We start from the raw sequence: 16403 nt of genomic DNA, 5'->3' as shown, positions 1-16403 counted from the left end.
AAGAAGAGTGCAGCAAGTTAATATCCCATGCTGTAAGCCAGCAGGGAAGCATCTGTAATTTATAGAGAATTTTCGGGATTATCACCATCTTCATGAGTGCGCACCTCCCAAAAAGTGATAACTGAAGAGATTGCCAGGCTCTCAACTTTTCCTGAACATTTAAATTGTGTCCCGTATGTTCAGCTCGTACAAGGAAGATAGATCCTTAGGAATCCATACCCCCAAATATTTAATTTTATCTGGGGCCCAAGTGAGAGGAAAGGGACCCACCCAAGATTCAATCAGTTTGGATTTTCAGAAGACGTTTGACAAAATTCCTCATGAGAGGCTTCTAGGAAAAGTAAAAAGTCATGGGATAGGTGGCGATGTCCTTTTGCGGATTACAACCTGGCTAAAAGACAGGAAACAGAGACTATGATTAAATGGACAATTTTCTCAGTGGAAGGGAGTGGGCAGTGGAGTGCCTCAGGGATCTGTATTGGGACCCTTACTTTTCAATATATTTATAAATGATCTGGACAGAAATACGATGAGTGAGGTAATCAAATTTGCAGATGATTCAAAATTGTTCAGAGTAGTTAAATCACAAGCAGATTGTGATAAATTGCAGGAAGACCTTGTGAGACTGGAAAATTGGGCATCCAAATGGCAGATGAAATTTAATGTGGATAAGTACCGTTACCCGGCCTTATTTTTTTTATCATGGCCACAGGATTTATGAAATGTCCAAATTGCCCTCGAACGATGTCAATAACAGACCCGCATGACATCTGTGTACTTTGCCTGGGATCAGGCCACGATGTCCGTGCATGTTCCACCTGCGCTCAGATGACGCCGAAGGGCAGGCGTGCCCGACTGGACAAAATGGTGGAACTTTTTAATAAAATCGCTCCATCGACTTCTTTACAGTCGTCACCGATGAAGCTGCCTTCCTCCACTGAAAAACACAGAGGAAAGAAAGTCAGGAGACAGTCCATCTCCATTGGGATCTTCGATAGCATCATCCTCGATGTCTAGCAAAGAGCATCGAGAGAAGCATCGTCATCGATCCGACTCCGTTCTATCCGGAGAACCGGTTACCGCATCAGCATCGATGGCCATCGAGCCGATAGCGAAGCGGGTCCGGGTACAAGAACCTACATGCCCCTCTGTACATGAGACACCGAGGTGCTCTCCACCGGAATCGGTGGAGAGACTGTGCCACCACATCCAAATGTGGAAGAGCCACTAGCGCCCATCTTACCTTCTCCTGCGATAGTGGACCCGGTCCCAGTCTCCAGGGAAAAAGTGACTTCCATGATTCAACAGGCAGTCATTGAGGTTTTTCAAAGATTGCAGCCAAACAGACACCGACGCCAAAACCGGTCAACACCGGCATCTGAGCCATCAGTACTGGCACCTCTGCTCAGCAGACTCGATGCCTTAATCAGTACCTTCCCACAACCGGCACCGAAACCGTCAATAAATCCTCTGAAGACTTCGACAATACTACCGATGGATCCTCCAATGATTCCAGTTATACCTATTCCAGGCTCATCGGAAGAAGATGATGGGGACTTGGATCCCTTACCTGGTCCATCGGGTCTACAAAAAACTCACAGACCATCGATGCCTTCGATGCCACTTCCTGGTCCATCGATGCCCTCTAAGCCTTTCCCCGGTCCATTGGGTGATGCTGGGCATTGATTCTCATCGGTGCGTCGATGCCATTCAATTCCCCATCAATGCCAAAACATATTCCTGATAGACCATCAAAAACTGCATCGATGCCAAAGCGTCCTCTTCCACAGGTCACTTTGGATCCACCAGGATCCCATTCCCAACCCAACTACAGTCCTTGGGAGGATGTTGACACGGATACAGAAGACCTCGTATCTGAACCTTCTCCACCAGAAGAAAGAAGGAAGTCCCCACCAGAGGACCTTTCTTTTGCAAATTTCATTAAGAAAATGTCAGATACCATACCTTTTGAGCTGGTCACAGAAGAGGACACCAGACAAAACGCTGAAGGTCCTCCAGTTTGTAGATGCACCCAAGGAAGTCATGGCTATACCAATCCATGAAGTGCTTCTAGATCTCCAGCACCACCTTTGGGAGCATCCCTGTTCCATACCACCTGTTAACAGAAGAATGGACTCAAAATACCTGGTCCAACACACACCAGGATTTCAAAATCCACAACTGCCACACCAGTCAGTTGTGGTAGAATCAGAACACAGAAGAAAGCAAGGAAGTAAAAACCTCACTCATCTACCCCTCCGGGAAAAGAACAGAAATTTCTGGATGGGTTAGGCAAAAAAGTCTTCCAGGGGTCCATTCTCGTATCCCGAATTGCAGCATATCAATTATATATGACGCAATATCAAAGAAATTTGTGGAAACAAATGCAAGACATAGCTGACAATCTTCCTCAACAGCAGCAAGTACCACTCAATGCCCTCATTCAAAAAGGTCTTGAGTCAGGCAGCATATGACTCTTTTGAAACATCTGCAGGTCTGTCAGCTGCTGGAATCAACACATGAAGATGGGCTTGGCTAGAAGCTTCAGATTTAAGATCAGAAGTACAGGAAAGATTAGCAGATCTCCCATGCACTGGAGACAATCTCTTCGGAGAGAAAATTCAAGATGCTATCTCATAATTGAAACACCACCATGAGACACTCCGACATCTTTCCAAATTGCCATCATGCCAGCCATCCTTGGCACAAAAACCCGCAAGAAGGGATACCAGAAAACCCTTCTATTGACCTCGTAAGTACTACCCACCTGCATCTAGCATACGTCCTTTCCGACCACCTCAAAGAGGACATCCGCGTCAGACAAAGACTCAGCCACGCCAGCATCCGGGTTTTGAAGAATTTCCAGAGAGCAGAAGCCTCTCCAACAATCCCAGACCCGACTTGCCTGTAGAAGGTCGGCTCCATTATTTCATACACCACTGGAGCCTCATCACCACAGATCAATGGGTGTTAGCCATCCTGAACTGGGGATATCATCTCAAATTCCAAAAGATATCACCGGATTCCCCACCCACTCCACTGTGGGCAAACAACATTATAACATCTCAACTTCGGTTAGAACTCTCCACCCTGCTGACTTCCAGGGCTGTCAAACCCGTTCCCCAGTCTCAACAATGCAGAGGGTTCTACTCCCGCTATTTCCTAATTCCAAAGAAAACAGGCGGTCTCTGCCCCATACTAGACCTCCGCAATCTCAACAACGCCATAATAAAACCAACACTGAAGAAACCAGACTGGACCCAACGGGATCAGCAAACTTTCGCCCAGTCTCGAACCTACCTTTCCTATCCAAAATTTTAGAGAAAGTCATCAACAGGCAACTCACTGAATACCTAGATGAAAATCAATTACTTTCCCCATTCCAATATGGATTCCGTAAGTACCATAGTACTGAAACTCTTCTCCTATCACTTTCCGACTCAATGGCATTAGACACCGGTCACTCTTATATACTTGCCCTGCTAGACATTTCCTCGGCATTTGATACAGTCAACCACAACATCCTCTTAACTCACCTCTTACAATTCGGCATCACTGGCACTGCACTGTGTTGGCTCAAATCTTTTCTGAACGGCAGGAAATACAGTGTTAGAATTGGCCAACATGAATCCAAACTGAAAAATCTGCTACAAGGAGTACCCCAAGGATCCTCTCTCTCTTCAACTCTTTTCAATATATACCTCTGTCGACTGTTGATGAAACTGGGTCTCCAGCACTTTGTTTATGCAGCTGATGTGCAGATCCTAATATCTATCAATGACTCCCTACCCAATGCTCTCAAAACCTGGAATACCGCACTAGCGGAAATAGAAAATCTTCTAACTGAAAATTCATTGGCTATAAATACCAACAAAACAGAGCTTCTCATCATTTCGCCACAAAACACCCATGCTTACCCCTCTCAACAATCTCTTTCTGACCATCACATTATACAACAAGTCCGCAGCCTTGGGGTTATAATTGACAAACATTTTACATTAAAAACATTTATCACTTCCACCATCAAAAATGGTTTCTACAAACTTCATACTTTGAAAAGGATCAACCACTTCTACACCCACATGACTTCTGGACTGTACTACAAGCTACTATATTATCTAAATTGGACTACTGCAACTCCATACTACTAAGTCTCCCAAATAACTCACTTCAACCACTACAGATGCTACAAAATGCGGCTGCACTCTTGCTTACTAACACGCACCGCCACGAACATATCACACCAGCGCTACAATTCCTACACTGGCTTCCAATCGCTTCAAGGATATTATTCAAAGTGCTTTCCCTTATACACAAGTCATTACATAACCAAGATATGCACTGGTTCTCTGATATTTTTACAGTCCATACATCAAACAGACCAATAAGAAAAATGCACCAGGCTAAACTCTCCTTTCCTACGCTCAAAAATACAAAATATGTTTCCACAAGAAAAAGATCATTCACGATAGCTGGAATCAACATATGGAACAAAATGCCCACAGATCTGCGCCAAGAACCCTGCCACAAGAAGTTTAAATAGAACCTGAAAACCTGGCTGTTTAAATAAGCCTACAATATATTTATTTATTTATTTATTTCGGATTTTTATATACCGGCATTCGAGATAGCAATCACATCATGCTGGTTCACATAGAACAGGGGTGCAAAGTAAAACATTAACTATAACAATGGTGCGGAAAAATGCAGTTACATTTAACAGGGAGACTAGAACTTGGCGAAGAAGGAAGAGAAAGGACAGATTATTATATGAACACTTCCCTTCAGACAATAATATTTAATAGGCTAATTATACCACTTATTCTACTCACGCCATGCAGTTACTTTCAATTACGCTTAGCACTCCCTTTGACCTATATACTTGCAGCTCTCTTAATATTGTAACTGATCTATCAATTTTCTTCTGAACCATAAATAATCTACATATCATGTATTATTTTGCCCAGTATGTAATTATTTGTACTTTTAATTTTGATCCTCTGGCCAAATGTGCTTCTTTTGAATTTATTTGATATTATTTATTTTCTAGTTTAATGTTATCAGCTATGTACCCTTAGTTCATTTTATCCTCTCCTATTTTATTTTATAGTTTTTAATGTTATGAGCTATGTACCCTTATTTATTTGTTTTGGATTGTAAAGCTTTTGCTAAGTTGATGTTCATTGTAAACCGAGGTGATGTTTCCTAACGTGCCGCGGTATATAAAAACCCTTAAATAAATAAAATAAATAAACAAATTTCTTCAAAAGAAAAATTCCGGATGGTCTCCCTTGGGACCATCCTTCCCTTACTACATCAAGGAGATTGGCTTTGTTCTTTGGATCTTCAAAAAGCTTAAGTTTACATACCCATTTCCCCACAACATCGAAAATATCTAAGATTCGAGTGAGTCAAAAACATTTCCAATTCAGTCCTGCCATTCGGACTAGCCTCAGCACCTCAGGTGTTCACAAAATGCCTAGCAGTGGCTGCTGCACATCTAATAAAAAACAGCATTCATGTTTTTCCCTATTTAGACAATTGGCTCATCAGGAGTCCATCCAAACAGGGAACTCTCGCTGCCTTGGAAAGCACCATAAGCCTGTTGCATTCCCTGGGATTCCTGATCAACTATCAAAAATCACATATGAACCCGTCTCAGCTCCTCATTTTCATTGGAGCAGACCTCGACACCACAGTCGCAAAAGCTTTTCTTCCAAGCGACCGTACGAACAATCTAGCGAATCTGGCAAACTCTCTGATCAGCCTCTGCCCATCAATTTCTTACACTACTGGGCCACATGGCGTCTATAGTCCATGTGACCCCTATGGAAGTTAGCCATGAGGACGACTCAATAGACTTTGAAATCTCAGTGGATCCAAGCTGTTCAGCCATTGTCATCACTATTACGGATTACCCACCAGTTACCGTATTTTTCGCTCCATAAGACGCACCTGACCATAAGACGCACCTAGGATTCAGAGGGGGAAAATTTAAAAAAAAAATTGTGCTAAACCGGCTCTGCGTCTGGGCGTCTTATGGAGCAAATTAGGGGAGTGCATAGCTTTTTTTTTTTCTCCCCATTTTGTTTTCGGGTCTGGGGAGGCCATTTCGGTCCACTCCCCAGATCAGAAAACGTTTCTTTCTCTGGGAACCCCTCCCCCCCCCAAAAAAAAACCCCATCCCAACCCTTTAAATTAACAACCCCCACCCTCCTGACCCCCCCAAGACCTGCCGACTTAATTTACTGCAACCCCCCACCCTCCTGACCCCCCCAAGACCTGCCGACTTAATTTACTACAACCCCCCACCCTCCTGACTCCCCCAAGACCTACCGACTTAATTTACTGCAACCCCCCACCCTCCTGACCCCCCCAAGACCTGCCGACTTAATTTACTGCAACCCCCCACCCTCCTGACCCCCCCAAAGACCTGCCAAACGTCCCTGGTGGTCCAGCGGGGGTCCAGGAGCGGTCCGGGAACGATCTCCTGGGCGTGGGCCGTCGGCTGCCAGTAATCAAAATAGCGCCGACGGCCCTTTGCCCTCACTATGTCACTGGGACCGACCGCTGCTATTGGTACGCTCAATGCATCTCAGGGCAACTTATCTAGCAGGCATGCAAAATGTCCTAGCGGACACTCTCAGTCAGTTTCCATCCCCACGAATGGTCTCTGGATCCCTGTGTAGCGAGCAAAATTTTTAAGCGCTGGGGTCGCCCAACCATCGACCTCTTTGCGTCCAAAATGAACCACAAAGTGGGAAGGTTCTGCTCCCTCTGCAGCCGTCGGCAAATGTTCCCCAGGGACACCTTTGCTCGCCCCTGGAACCAAAGGGCTTCTATATGCGTGTCCTCTGATTCCGCTCATAGTCAAACCTCCCGTGAAGCTACAGCAGGACAGAGGGTCAATGATCCTCATAGCCCCGTACTGGCCCCGACAAGTCTTTCAACTGTAACTGAATTTAAAAATGAGTTCGCATATTGTTTTATTGATTTTAATTGATGTATGTTATTATCTGTAAATTAATGTGAAATGATGTAAACCGATATGACGGTTCTACCAAATACCGGTATAGAAATTCCAATAAATAAATAAATTGAAAACTCAAGTCTCTCAGGTTCTCGTAGCTTCATGAAAGCCTTCCACACGTAAATCTTACCGTACCAAGTGGATTAGATTTACTAAGTGGTGCACTCAAAAAGGTATTGACCCTTTCTCCTGCTCCACTCCAGGGTTTGAGTCCCACTGTTGCTCCTTGTGACGTTGGGCAAGTCACTTTACCCTCATTGCCTCAGGTACAAACTTAGGCCTGGATTTAAAAAGGGCTCCGGGGCGATCCGGGAAACTACAGACCGGTTAGCCTGACTTCAGTGCCAGGAAAAATAGTGGAAAGTGTTCTAATCATCAAAATCACAGAACATATAGAAAGACATGGTTTAATGGAACAAAGTCAGCATGGCTTTACCCAGGGCAAGTCTTGCCTCACAAATCTGCTTCACTTTTTTGAAGGAGTTAATAAACATGCGGATAAAGGTGAACCGGTAGATATAGTATACTTGGATTTTCAGAAGGCGTTTGACAAAATTCCTCATGAGAGGCTTCTAGGAAAAGTAGAAAGTCATGGGATAGGTGGCGATGTCCTTTTGTGGATTGCAAACTGGCTAAAAGACAGGAAACAGAGAGTAGGATTAAATGGGCAATTTTCTCAGTGGAAGGGAGTGGACAGTGGAGTGCCTCAGGGATCTGTATTGGGACCCTTACTGTTCAATATATTTATAAATGATCTGGAAAGAAATACGACGAGTGAGATAATCATATTTGCAGATGACACAAAATTGTTCAGAGTAGTTAAATCACAAGCAGATTGTGATAAATTGCAGGAAGACCTTGTGAGACTGGAAAATTGGGCATCCAAATGGCAGATGAAATTTAATGTGGATAAGTGCAAGGTGATGCATATAGGGAAAAATAACCCATGCTATAATTACACAATGTTGGGTTCCATATTAGGTGCTACAACCCAAGAAAGAGATCTAGGTGTCATAGTGGATAACACATTGAAATCGTCGGTGCAGTGTGCTGCGGCAGTCAAAAAAGCAAACAGAATGTTGGGAATTATTAGAAAAGGAATGGTGAATAAAACGGAAAATGTCATAATGCCTCTGTATCGCTCCATGGTGAGACCGCACCTTGAATACTGTGTACAATTCTGGTCGCTGCATCTCAAAAAAGATATAATTGCGATGGAGAAGGTACAGAGAAGGGCTACCAAAATGATAAGGGGAATGGAACAACTCCCCTATGAGGAAAGCCTAAAGAGGTTAGGACTTTTCAGCTTGGGGAAGAGACGACTGAGGGGGGATATGATAGAGGTGTTTAAATCATGAGAGGTCTAGAAAGGGTAGATGTGAATCAGTTATTTACTCTTTCGGATAATAGAAAGACTAGGGGGCACTCCATGAAGTTAGCATGGGGCACATTTAAGAGTAATCGGAGAAAGTTCTTTTTTACTCAACGCACAATTAAACTCTGGAATTTGTTGCCAGAGAATTTATTTATTTTTAAAGAATTTATATTTATTTAAAGAATTTATATACCGGGGTTCCTGTATAGTATACATATCACCCCGGTTTACAAGGAACCAAAACTATCGCTAAGGAACCGTAACTATCGCTTCATTTAGCGGTTTACATTGAACATTTAGCGGTTTACATTGAACATAGTTAATTTGAGAAAACATAAATAAACATAAATAAACATAAAATAGTTAATTTGAGAAAAGGTATATAATATAAGCTGGGGAAGATACGGAGGATATGAAATGCCTTTTTTCTTGCTCATTAGTTCTATGGGAAAGCTTGTTCGAACAACCAAGTCTTAAGTTTCTTTTTAAATGTAGCGTGGCACGGTTCAAGGCGAAGGTCCGGAGGGAGCGAGTTCCAGAGAGAATGTGGTTAGTGCAGTTAGTATAGCCGTGTTTAAAAAAGGATTGGATAAGTTCTTGGAGGAGAAGTCCATTACCTGCTATTAAGTTCACTTAGAGAATAGCCACTGCCATTAGCAATGGTTACATGGAATAGACTTAGTTTTTAGGTACTTGCCAGGTTCTTATGGCCTGGATTGGCCACTGTTGGAAACAGGATGCTGGGCTTGATGGACCCTTGGTCTGACCAGTATGGCATTTTCTTATGTTCTTATGTTCTATTAGACTATCTGTGGCACCTCTCACTCTGGTCTCCAGACTTCTTCTGTATGTGTACACCCGAGTGCCATTGCGGCATACCACAATGGAATAGTGGATTCCCCAATAACAGCGCAACCCCTAGTGAGTCGGTTTATGAGGGGCTTACTCCAACTTAAGCCTCCCATTCGACCACTGGTTACAGAATGGGACCTAAATGTAGTGCTTGCAAGGCTCATACGATCTCCGTTTGAGCCTTTGCATTCCTGTGATGTAAAATTTCTTACCTGGAAAGTCCTTTTCCTAGTAGCCATTACATCTGCTAGGAGAGTCAGTGAGTTACAAGCCCTTGTCACATACTCACCCTACACAAGGTTCCTACATGACCGAGTGGTCCTTCGCACTCACCCCAAATTCCTGCCTAAGGTGGTAACGGATTTTCACCTTAATCAATCCATAGTCTTGCCCACTTTTTTTCCCAAAGCCTCACTCTCACCTGGGTGAAAGAGTTTTGCACACCTTGGACTGTAAACGTGCGCTCGCATTTTACCTAGACCGCACTTAAGTTCATAGGAAATCCACCCAACTTTTTTTGTTTCTTTTGACAAAAACAAGCCAGGAGTTGCAGTGGGCAAACAAACTCTCTCCAACTGGCTAGCAGACTATCGAATTCTGCTATGAAAAAGCAGGCCTTCCTCTCCAGGGGCGAGTAAAGGCGCACTCAGTAAGGGCTATGTCAACATCCATAGCACACTACCGTTCAATACTTATCGCAGACATCTGTAAAGCTGCGACTTGCAGTTCTCTGCATACATTTGCAGCTCATTACTGCTTGGATAAGGAAGGAAGACAAGGCTCTGCCTTTGGACAATCTGTCTTGAAAAACCTATTTCCAGTATGATACCCAACTCCTTCCACAACGGCCTGCTGTGATTCAGGTTGTCTCATCTTAGTCAATGACACCCTAGTTGTTGTGCCTGTTGCACTTGTTTGGGTGCCATTGACCTCTTAAAGTGTGAATCAGCCTGTAGCTTGCTAATCACCCATATGTGAGGACTACCATCCTGCTTGTCCTGGGATAAATTAAATGTTGGGTTCCATATTAGGTGCTACAACCCAAGTGGATAACACATTGAAATCGTCGGTGCAGTGTGCTGTGGCAGTCAAAAAAGCAAACAGAATGTTGGGAATTATTAGAAAAGGAATGGTGAATAAAACGGAAAAAAATTAAAAAAAAAAGCCTTCCCTCCCCTACCCTCCCTCAATTCTCTACTCCTTGGTTTCATTATTATTGTTTATTTTGTTGTATTTTGTTTTTGGATTTTTTGTTGTTTTTTCGTTAGTAACATCATATTGTTTCAATGTCATATTGTTATATTGTTATACTGTATCTCCCAACTGAGTTCATTGTAAACCAGCATGATGTGCTTCACGAATGTCGGTAAATAAAAGTTAATAAATAAAATAAATAAATAAATAAATAAAGCAGAGTTGCTTACCTGTAACAGGTGTTATCCCAGGACAGCAGGATGTAGTCCTCACGAAACCCACCCGCCACCCCGCGGAGTTGGGTCCGTTGCCGTTTTATTGTTTTATTTTTTCGCTCGCACTTATTGCTACAAACGAGACTGAAGGGAGACCCCCTGTGGCTGCAGGGATCATGGCATGCTGGGCATGCTCAGTAGGCTCAGTGTGCCAGTCAAAAGTTTCTAGAAACTTTGACAGAAAGTTTTCCGTGGCTCCATCCAGTGATGTCACCCATATGTGAGGACTATATCCTGCTGTCCTGGGATAACACCTGTTACAGGTAAGCAACTCTGCTTTACCACCAACTGACCAATGGCTTTCCACACCATCTTTTCCTTGCCACGCAATACATGGATAAATGTATCATTTCAAAGAAGTTCTGAGGGCCAACAAAGATACCTTCTTTTATTTTAGAATCACGTAACCTTGGAAATTTACCACCAAGGTACTTGAAGTCTGCTTTAGTTTTGTGCATGGCCTTGACAAAGTTCTTCATCAGACCAAGCTTGATGTGTAAAGGTGGTAACAAAATCTTTCCTGATTCAGCAGTCATTTCTGGTTTAATTTGAGATCCTTTCCTTTCTTAACTCACTTATCCTCTTCAATTCCCAAATCAAAGGTTGTGTATATTGACCTGGTAAAATATCTTGAAAACTAAAGCTATTCAACAATTTTAAGCATCATTTTCATTCTCAGTGACCCAGATTTAGTAAACTTTGACTACATTCTTCATAAGCATTTTGGCTATAGATTAGTGTAATCTGTCAAAGTTTACTTACAGTTAGACTTTAAAAGCGTTGCTTGTGCAAAAACAGCCCCATACACACTTTGTGGGCCGCGTGAGCAATGCAGATTTTAAGAAGCCAGAAAATATGCACGTTGATACCTGTGCGCGCGTCAAGAATAAAGAGGCAGAAAAGGAGCAGGGCTTAGGCGTTCCAGGATGGAGTCAAGACTTACACGTGTAACCCCGAATTTTGTAAAGGCTGAGCATGGCAACGTGTGCCATGTTACTTGCGTAACTTTACTACTGGTTCTGATGAGTCGCAAGTGTGGAGATTATGAGCCAGAGGGGTCCTGAACACCAGGAAGGGGGGGAGAGAGATAGTGAGACTCTGTTATATAAGAGTATCAGATTGTCTCTGTATCTCCCACTGTAAGAGAGTCACTTTCAACTCAGGGCGAGATTTTGGGGGGGGGGGGGGGGTAGTGTTCCAGTGGTCTGCCTACGGCATAAAGGTCTCTTTCTCCTCCCCCCCTCCCAATATGGGTCACTTGTGTGAGTATGCGCATAAAGGCTGCACACTTACTCGCGGCATGGATATTTTAAATGATACACATGTACTTGCATGCACGATATAAAATTAAGCATATCTTTGCTTGCGTGTCCAATTCACATGGGCATATGTGCGATCCTTTTAAAATTTACCTATTAGATTTCAACCACTTCCGTGGCAGAGTATGCCATGCTTGTCCATTGAGAAAGCAGAGTTGTTTACGTATTTTAGGTGTTCTCCATAGACAGCAGGACAAATCAACTACACAATCCCACCCTCCTCCCATAGAGTTGAAGTATAGCATGGGGAAGCTGCATGGGAATACCCACGCACGTTCAGAAAAAACTTCTTTCTGAGCTCTGTCAGAGTATGGTCCAGGTCAGTGCCATCAGATGGTGTCACCCACTTAGAATATAGAGACACAGAAAAATGATGGCAGAAAAAAAGACCATATGACTTATCTAGTCTGCTCATCTCCACAATCCCTACCACTCCCTCAGAGATCCTTTGTGCTTTTCCCATGCTTTATTGAATTCAGATATTGTCCTTATCTCTACCACCTCCACTGGGAAGCTATTCCATGCACCACACCTCTCTATAAAGAAATATATTACTCCTTCGTCTACCACCTTCTGACCTCATCCCATAACTCCTTGTTCCACAGCCTCTGTTCCATTAATTAGAGACCCACCTCCTATGCATTGATACCTAGGAAGTATTTAAATGTCTGTTATATTTCCTCTATCCCGACTTTCCTCAAGGTTATACATGTTTAGATCTTTGTCCTGACATGCTTTATAATGAATACCATTGATCATTTTAGTAGGCACCATTTGGACCGACTCTATCTTGTTTATATCCTTTTGAAGGTGCGGTCTCTAGAACTCTACAAAATATTTCAGATTGCCTCCCTAGGGGCAATATCACCTCTCTTTTTTTTCTGTTAATCATTGCTCTCTGTATGCATCCAAGCAGTCTTTCTGGCTTTTGTTGTATCTTCTCCACCTGTTTGTGTGGCTGATTTTGTTCTGCTGTCTATGGAGAACACCTGTTACAGGTAAGCAACTTTGCTTTATACAGGCAAATAGGTTTAGGGAAACTCATTTACTATTTTCCTCAGTTACTAAAGAAGGTACTGTTCTGACTTCCTTTTTATGGTTGGTTCATCCAGTATTTTTTATGCTCCTTCTTATGCCATCTACAGTAGAATCTGTATTTTTTTTTCAGTTTTGCAAGTTCTTGATGCCCTTTGTCCCTGTTAAGTTTGCAGAAGGGTCTCCTGCATGGCATCTTTTCAGTCACAAAAAAAATCATGAAAAGCTCTGATCACTTTGACTGTTTGTTCAAACACAGAATGAAGAATATGCTGGAAGCAAAAATGGGCTAAGTAGGCAGAAAAATGTTAATTTACATTTTATTTTTACATAAGTATCAGACTGAATATTTTAAAGATCTATCTCAACATGCATAGAAACATTTCATAAAGAAAGCAATGGTGTTGCTTGTTTTATCATTTCACCCTTCTTTATTCACATTCTAAAATTTTTCATGTCAAGTTAAAATTTATTTTAGAGAGTGTCTCGCCAATGATGATTTTAAAATTCTTTTATAGTGTGGTCATGACTGGCTCCTATAACAATTTCTTCAGAATGTTTGACCGAAACACGAAGCGAGACATCACCCTAGAAGCATCTCGGGAAAACAACAAACCACGCACTGTCTTGAAGCCACGCAAAGTTTGTGCCAGTGGCAAACGGAAGAAGGACGAAATCAGTGTCGACAGCCTAGATTTCAACAAGAAGATCCTTCACACAGCTTGGCATCCGAAGGAAAATATTATAGCTGTAGCTACAACAAACAACTTGTATATATTTCAAGACAAAGTAAATTAGGATCGGCATTCCTAGCTAAGGAGTCTACTTCCTTCATAGTTGAGATAGTTGAATCTAGTAACTGTAAAAGAGTGAGAGAGAGTATGAGAGGTCCATTGTGGCACCCCTTTCCAGTGTTTAAAAATGTGCCATGTGACCACACATTTTTTTTATAGCTACATGGAGAAAGCTATGTTGATCAATCACTGTGGTGGTCTCCATGTCTGCTAGCCATTTAGGTAAGGTTAGGGCACTTTTTAATTTAATGACTACTTGCACCATCTTGCCTAATGGACTAGACTGGACTACATCAACATTGGTTTATTCCACTTTTTATGCCTTCCATTGTGATGACGTCAAATACAGTGAAAGCCTTCAGTCATGCTATGGGATATAATTGTGTAACCTTGTATCATTTGTGTCCCCCTTTTTTAAAATGAAATACAGCTCATTCTTGCTGTGACTTGTAACATTCCTTGTCTTCTGGACTCCCCCCTCCACCCAGCCCTAGTGTTGGTGTATAAAAAACAAAATGAAAAACATGAAATAGGTCTGTTGGAGAGGGGTGGGTGGGGGGAGTTGTCAGTGGTAAAAGGGATCTGTGTTGCAAGCATTTTAATAACAACTGATTGTAATTATTCCTTGCCATGATTGGCACCCTATAAAGCCAGAAAGAAAAAAGAAAAAAACTACTGAATAAAAGTGACAAAGAATGGAGAATTTGCCTTTTTTTAATCCATCCCCTTACTATTCTATGTTTTATCTTAAATGCATGAAAATTAAGCTTTCTTTTTCTAAAAAAAAATGTTTACCTCGTATCAATTGTGAGGGGAAGGAACTTATAGCTTTTTGTTGCTCTTAGAACTAGCCTGCTTTTTTTTTTCTCTAAATATGTTTTGGACTATTTTTCCTGGTGTTGATACAGCTGCAAAATCATAGTTGAATTCTTTAAATTTTGAAGCAGAATGTGAAAGTTGCATTTGAAGGCAGTACAGAAATTCTTCCAAAGTGTTGCCTAGACCCAGTTTTGGTCATGACAGTTTATAGAGTTAGTATTAATTCTCATGCAAAAAATAATTTCAGAACCAGTTTTTCTCATGCTGTTTCCTACCAGTATTCTTGGAGTACTACTTGTAAACTGTGTCCTGGTGGTGATTCCACTCTTTTTTTTTTTTTGCAGCAGGTCTACGGATCAGTAATGAGAATTACGTTTGCAGAAATATGATATAACGACACTGAGCGCAAAATGGCTTCTTGGGGATATAGAGCTTAAATATATCAACCATGTACCCTTTAGAAGGAGAAAATGTTTTCTTAAATATGTTACATGCTTTGTACTAAATTCGTCCAGGAATGTTTTGTCCTGTAGAGGGCAAATAGTGGAAAATGAACAAATAACAGGTATAAAAATAGATATTAAGCAAAACAAAGAGTGTGTAAAGATCATTTTCACCTTAGTCCAACACTGAGTCATTTGGATGATTATGCTCCCTGCAGACAGTTTTGGTAACTGTACATCATGTGGGTTATTTTCCCCTGGACCATTCTCTGTAAAGCTGCATCCTTATCATCTTACCCTTTTTTGTGGGCCCAGCAGTTTTCTACTTCGCCCCTTTTGGGCTGCCAGTTCAATTAGAATCTGGGCTGGGGCAACTACTTGGTGATTTTTATCCCTATTATACCTCCTCCCAATTCATCAAGACCAGTTATACCAGTGACAGTCCCCAGCTGGGGGCATGCACTAGGGTTTCTTCTGGGATCCTGCAATCATGGGCCCTAAATATGGCCACTAGGTAGCACTATTGTGAGATGACTGGTTCTCCTTTCTGCACTCCCCACCCATGGGCTATAAATGCTACATCCACAGCATCCCTAACGTTAGCCTGCTTAGGAACCAGAAGAATTGAATGAAGCCCAGGACTTCTGCAAGGCAGTGCACAGCATTGCTACCATGTCACCCCTATCTTATGGTGATTCTAAATTCAGCCAGTTGCTGTGCCTCTGCATTCTGGGGATTACTTTTAAATTAGTCATCCACTGCTATGACATTATGGGAATCCTTTTACCCCCTTGCCAGACACTGTTGTTTTGCAACACAGAGTTGTTGCAAGGGGTGACGAAGCAGAGTGACCATGCTGGGTGACAAGCCAGGGGGTGGGAGGTGGGCAATGCTGTTCTTTTAAGTCAGTCTGTGAATGTGCAGCATGCAAGCCCAAAAGGGAAGTGGGAAACAAAAAGCAACTCTTGCTCTGAGCATTGTTTTGTCTAGGGACTGGTTTGTGCAGCACGGTACACCATGAGATATCATTTATCTTCAGCCAAAAGCTAAGTCAAGAACAACATCAGCAAGCCTTTCTTAAAAGAAAGGATAGTGGATATATGGACTAGCTTCCCAGTGGAGGTAGTAAAGACATAAACAGTAATGTAATTTTAAAAAGCATGGTATAAGCAGAGGATACTCAGTTTTGAAGATGTGAAAGAAAAGCCACAGATCAACTGGGGTCTATGGTGTTGAACCAATAACAACTATCAAAAGAGGGAAAGGA

The 16403-nt window shown here is 42.3% G+C and overlaps 1 protein-coding gene across 3 annotated transcripts in view; it reads left to right on the top strand.

Moving 5' to 3' along the window:
• The window catches only part of PPP2R2A (protein phosphatase 2 regulatory subunit Balpha), a 247466-nt gene extending 232894 nt beyond the window's left edge, over positions 1-14572 (top strand). For all 3 annotated transcript variants that reach the window (XM_029604089.1, XM_029604090.1, XM_029604091.1), the window contains one exon: positions 13599-14572. In XM_029604089.1, coding sequence (XP_029459949.1) covers positions 13599-13878 — 280 coding nt within the window. In that variant the 3' untranslated portion in view covers positions 13879-14572. The remainder of the gene's footprint in view (positions 1-13598) is intronic.
• Positions 14573-16403: the final 1831 nt, after the last annotated feature.

This window comes from Rhinatrema bivittatum, chromosome 5 (assembly GCF_901001135.1).
Source record: "Rhinatrema bivittatum chromosome 5, aRhiBiv1.1, whole genome shotgun sequence".
Lineage (NCBI taxonomy): Eukaryota > Metazoa > Chordata > Amphibia > Gymnophiona > Rhinatrematidae > Rhinatrema > Rhinatrema bivittatum.
This window is presented reverse-complemented; position numbering and strand designations above follow the sequence as displayed.